The following is a 6,000-nucleotide window of genomic DNA, read 5'->3' as shown; positions in this document are numbered from 1 at the left end:
CCGCCACCTCGGCTAGTTTTTTTTTTGTATTTTTTAGTAGAGACGGGGTTTCACCGTGTTAGCCAGGATGGTCTCGATCTCCTGACCTCGTGATCCACCCGTCTCGGCCTCCCAAAGTGCTGGGATTACAGGCTTGAGCCACCGCGCCCGGCCCTATATATCTTTCTTAGTGCTGTGACAAATTTTTAAATTTTATTTCTCCTTAGATAAAGCGGATACAAACATACACACAGTATGGGTTTAGAACACAACTATTATTTGGTATAGAAAAATTATTTTTTAAAAAACAGCCAATTTGTAGATATCTTGGAACCACCTACCACTGGATACAAACTTACAAGAGACAGCAGAGTAGAGTGACAATACTTAGCCAAAAATGTATAGTACTTGGGTGACGGACAACCTAAATGTCCTGACTTGATCACTGGGCATTGTATACATGTAAAGTTTTCTCATGTACCCCCATACAGTTGCACAAATAAAAATAGAAAGTTACAATAAATAAGTACAGTTTTCAAAATAAGATAAATTTTAAGAACCTTGCTAATTAAGTTAGCAGTAACTCCAAATTGAAGATAATTTGACCTCAACTAAGCTAAAGTCCACTTTGTCACATATTTGAAAAAGATGGTAAAAAGCTATTAATTGGCACATTTGTCATGGTTAATTCTATATTTCACTTTGGACAGTTTAAAACAGTTCAAATTAATGAGGTTCTATCATGGCTGGAATATTTGGTGTTTTCAAGCTGAAGAAGGTGTCATGTCCATGTATATAAGGCCCTTAAACAAAGTTGCTTATCTGAGAATAACATCTAGAGAATGACACTTTTTTCTTTTCTTTTCTTTTCTTTTTTGAGATGGAATCTTGCTCTGTCACCCAAGCTGGAGTGCAGTAGAGCAATCTTGGCTCACTGCAAGCTCCGCCTCCCGGGTGCATGCCATTCTCCTGCCTCAGCCTCCTGAGTAGCTGGGATTACAGGAATGCACCACCACGCCCAGCTAATTTTTTGGTATTTTTAGTAGAGATGGGGTTTCACCATGTTGGTCAAGCTGGTCCCGAACTCCTGACCTCAGGTAATCTGCCCATCTCGGCCTTCCAAAGTGCTGGGATTATAGGTGTGAACCACTGTACCTGGCTCATAAAACAGCTTTTCTCTGAGACATGGACTTCAGCCAGAAGGCCACCTTCATGCTAGGTATTATTCCCCCCATAGAAGGAACCCCGCTGTCCCTAACTGCTGGTGGTGTAGTGGTTATGGAGCTGACAGCATTTGTATTCTCAGAGGTTTACCGAGGTGGATGACGGGCAGCACAGGTGATCGCTAGGAATTAAGTGCCTATCCCTTGGGTAACATGACTATTGACGGCTCCTTAGATCCCCTTTACCAGCTGTGTCTAAAGGGCTTGCACCTGACACCTTCTATGGAGGCCACATAAACCTTTCCCCCAATCTCAGGCAGCCAATGACTGCCTAATACAGAAACACAAAAGCCTGGTACTCTTGCTTCAAAGAGGGACAAATCTGTGGTACAATTTTTTATTTGAGGTTACAGTGACCCTAGGTGAGACCACATCCTTGCTTAGGGCCTGTCTTGGGCCTTCCTGCTTCCTCACTCCCTTTCTCTGAAGGTCCCTTCCTCAGTGAATCACAAGCACCTCAATTCCTGTCTTGGTCTGCTTCCAGAAAATTCACCTAACATAAGGACAAATGAGACAAACGGGATGGGAGCTTTAAAGATGATCCCACGTGAAGGACCACTGATGAAGACCATCCCCCTGACTGCTGCTGCTATTCAGAACTGGCCCATCCAGAACAGACTGACACCTGAGCAGTGGAGAGGCTTGCAGAATGACCCAATGGAACCTGGGAAGGATGCTTCAGAATTGTATTGACTATAGGCTGGGCGCAGTGGATCACGCCTATAATCCCAGCACTTTGGGAGGCTGAGGCAGGCAGATCACTTGAGGTCAGGAGTTCAAGACCAGTCTGGCCAACATGGTGAAACCCCCATCTCTACTAAAAATACAAAAATTAGCCAGGTGTGGTGGTACATGCCTGTAATCCCAGCTACTAGGGAGGCTGAGGCAGGAGAATCGCTTGAACCCAGGAGGCGGAGGTTGCAGTGAGCTGAGATTGGGCCACTGCACTCTAGCTTAGGTGAAAAAGCAAGACTCCGTCTCAAAACAAGCAAGCAAAAAAAATAAAATAAAAAAAAATTATATTATGTCATATTTTATACAACTTTGTTTGTAAAGCAGCACATATATATTGAATGTAAACTGATTTTACTGGTTGTAGTAAGCAACCAGAAAATGTGGACGATTGTTCTACAGTGATGATAACAAATCTTCATTGCAGTTATAATAGCAGAATTCCTAGTCAAAAGTCACAATTGTTTTTATGTCTCAGTTGTGTTTGTGTATACACATGTAAAGAAAGTTGAGACTGTGTCCTCAAGTCAATGCCATATTCCTGCAGTGAGCACTCTCAGACTTACCTTTCCCGTTCTGCCTTATTCTTGATAGATTTATCTTGGCTGATGGCTTTGCTATTTTCCATAGAAATCTTAGCCTGGTGTGCTCGCATTTCCTTGCTTTCCCTATGTATTAAAAACAAGAAAACAAACAGGCAGGGGGATGTAGAGTTTGTTTTTAATGGGTAGAGAGATTCATCTGGGGAAAATGAAAAAGTTCTGGAGGTGGGTGTTAGTGATGGGTACACAACAATGTGAATGTACTTAATGCCATGCACTTAATGGTTACAATGGTAAAGTTTACATTTTATTTATATAGACATAATCTAAACATGGAAAAAACCCAAAAATACTTCTGTTTATAGCAATATGACTAGGCTTACTCCTCTCACTCTTTTTTTTTCTATTATCGAGCTCATCAACTTCTGTATTTTGGAAAAAGGAGGGAAGGGACCCCAAGCCATATGGATGCTGATCCCTGAGGGGCAGTGGCCACCTAGTGGTGAAGTGACAGTGATGGCCTGTGATGACAAGACAGTATTTTTGCTTATTAATATAAAGATCTCATCTTTGCCTCATATTATATGGGACCAGATGGACTGGAAGAGAGAGAGAAAATGTTCTAACCCTCACAAACAGCCTTCCTGTTTCTATCAGCCACAGGAATGAAAGGGACTAAATGGTTTCAAGCAAGCACAGGGAACAGCAAAAAAGTAGGTTTGCAGGTGACCAACCACTGTATGTGTGAATGTGTGAATGCATGTGTATGCATGACACACATGTTTATTTATGTGTGCATTAAAGGAATAAAACTTAAATGCTACATAGTATATTATTACAAATTTTTTTTTCTATAACCTATGGAGATCTATTGAAAGCACTGCCTGGAAACCAGCATCCAAGCAGTCAGGTTACCTAGGCACTGCTATTTGCTCTGCATCCAACGAGATGGGCAACACTGAAGTGGAGAGTTGCTCACTTAGCTACCCTAGAGCCACTTCAGCAGGAACATGTATAGAAACTCTGGACCCAAGAAGATCACTCTCAGATTTTACCATAACTTGTTAGGAAATTGACCTTTCTGTATTCATTCATTCAGCAAACACCAATGACCAAATGTTGCAGACAAATATCAAGAAAGCAAAGATTTGTAACCAAGAATAATGGCTGTGATCATGAGGAAGAAACACAACCACCAGGGGTTTGAGTAAAAGCTAAAATACTGCTGTTGCTTTGAAAAGTGCTTTTTCCATGGGTTTATTTGTTCTATTTATTTTTTATTATACTTTAAGTCCTAGGGTACATGTGCACAATGTGCAGGATTGATACATAGGTATATATGTGCCATGTTGGTTTGCTGCACCCATCAACTCATCATTTACATTAGGTATTTCTCCTAATGTTATCCCTCCCCCAGCCCCCCACCTCCCAAAAGGCCCCTGGGTGTGATGTTCCCCGCCCTGCGTCCAAGTGATCTTGTTGTTCAATTCCCACCTATGAGTAAGAACATAGGTGTTTGGTTTTCTGTCCTTGCGATAGTTTGCTGAGAATGATGGTTTCCAGTTTCATCCATGTCCCTACAAAGGAAACGAACTCATCCTTTTGTACAGTTGCATAGTATTCCATGGTGCATATGTACCATATTTTCTTTATCCAGTCTATCATTGTGGACATTTGGGTTGGTTCCAAGTCGTTGCTATTGTGAATAGTGCTGCAGTAAACATACGTGTGCATGTCTTTATAGTAGCATGATTTATAATCCTTTGGGTATATACCCAGGAACAGGACTGCTGGGTCAAAAGGGATTTCTAGTTCTAGATCCTTGAGGAGTCGCCATACTATCTTGCACAATGGTTGAGCAAATTTACACTCCCACCAACAGTGTAAAAGCATTCCTATTTCTCCACATCCTCTCCAGCATCTGTTGTTTCCTGACTTGTTAATGATTGTCATTGTAACTGGCACGAGATGGCATCTCTTGTGGTTTTGATTTGCATTTCTCTGATGATCAGTGATGATGAGCATTTTCTCATGTGTCTGCTGGCTGCATAAATATCTTCTTTTGAGAAGTGTCTCTTCATACCCTTTGCCCACTTTTTGATGGGGTTGTTTGTTTTTTTCTTGTAAATTTGTTTGAGTTCTTTGTAGATTCTGGATATTAACCCTTTGTCAGGTGGGTAGATTGCAAAAATTTTCTCCCATTCTGTGGGGTGCCTGTTCACTCTAGTGGTAGTTTCTTTTGCCATGCAGAAGCTTTTTAGTTTAATTAGATCCCATTTGTCTGTTTTGGCTTTTGTTGCCATTGCTATTGGTGTTTTAGTCATGAAGTGTTTGCCCAGGCCTATGTCCTGAATGGTATTGCCTAGGTTTTCTTCTAGGGTTTTTATGGTTTTAGGTCTAACATTTAAGTCTTTAACCCATCTTGAATTAATTTTTGTGTAAGGTGTAAGGTATAAGGAAGGGATCCAGTTTCAGCTTTCTACATATGGCTAGCCAGTTTTCCCAGCATCATTTATTAAATAGGGAATCCTTTCCCCATTTTTTGTTTTTGTCGAGTTTGTCAAAGATCAGATGGTTGTAGATGTGTGGTGTTATTTCTGAGGCCTCTGTTCTGTTCCATTGGTCTATATATCTGTTTTGGTACCAGTACCATGCTGTTTTGGTTACTGTAGCCTTGTAGTATAGTTTGAAGTCGGGTAGCATGATGCCTCCAGCTTTGTTCTTTTGGCTTAGGATTGTCTTAGCAAAGTGGGCTCTTTTTTGGTTCCATATGAACTTTAAAGCAGTTTTTTCCAATTCTGTGAAGAAAGTCATTGGTAGCTTGATGGATATGGCATTGAATCTATAAATTACCTTGGGCAGTATGGCCGTTTTCACGATATTGATTCTTCCTATCCATGAGGGTGGAATGTTCTTTCATTTATTTGTGTCCTCTTTTTTTTTTTTTTTTTTTGAGACGGAGTCTTGCTCTGTTGCCCAGGCTGGAGTGCAGTGGCGCAATCTCGGCTCACTGCAAGCTCCGCCTCCCGGGTTCACGCCATTCTCCTGCCTCAGCCTCCCGAGTAGCTGGGACTACAGGCGCCCGCCGCTGCGCCCGGCTAATTTTTTCTATTTTTAGTAGAGACGGGGTTTCACCATGGTCTCGATCTCCTGACCTTGTGATCCACCCGCCTCGGCCTCCCAAAGTGCTGGGATTACAGGCGTGAGCCACCACGCCCGGCCTTGTGTCCTCTTTTATTTCACTGAGCAGTGGTTTGTAGTTGTCCTTGAAGAGGTCCTTCATATCCCTTGTAAGTTAGATTTTGGATTCATAGGTATTTTATTCTCTTTGAAGCAATTGTGAATGGGAGTTCACTCATGATTTGGCTCTCTGTTTGTCTGTTATAGGTGTATAGGAATGCTTGTGATTTTTGCATATTGATTTTGTATCCTGAGATTTTGCTGAAGTTGCTTATCAGCTTAAGGAGATATTGGGCTGAGATGATGGGGTTTTCTAAATATACAATCATGTCATCTGCAAACAG

At 41.6% G+C, this 6,000-nt stretch overlaps 1 protein-coding gene across 2 annotated transcripts in view; it reads right to left on the bottom strand.

Moving 5' to 3' along the window:
* The window catches only part of PLCB4 (phospholipase C beta 4), a 415,371-nt gene that overhangs the window by 10,367 nt on the left and 399,004 nt on the right, over positions 1-6,000 (bottom strand). For both annotated transcript variants that reach the window (XM_025399657.1, XM_025399656.1), the window contains one exon: positions 2,501-2,602. In XM_025399657.1, coding sequence (XP_025255442.1) covers positions 2,501-2,602 — 102 coding nt within the window. The remainder of the gene's footprint in view (positions 1-2,500; positions 2,603-6,000) is intronic.

Source organism: Theropithecus gelada, chromosome 10 (genome assembly GCF_003255815.1).
Source record: "Theropithecus gelada isolate Dixy chromosome 10, Tgel_1.0, whole genome shotgun sequence".
Classification (NCBI taxonomy): Eukaryota; Metazoa; Chordata; class Mammalia; order Primates; family Cercopithecidae; genus Theropithecus; species Theropithecus gelada.
This window is presented reverse-complemented; position numbering and strand designations above follow the sequence as displayed.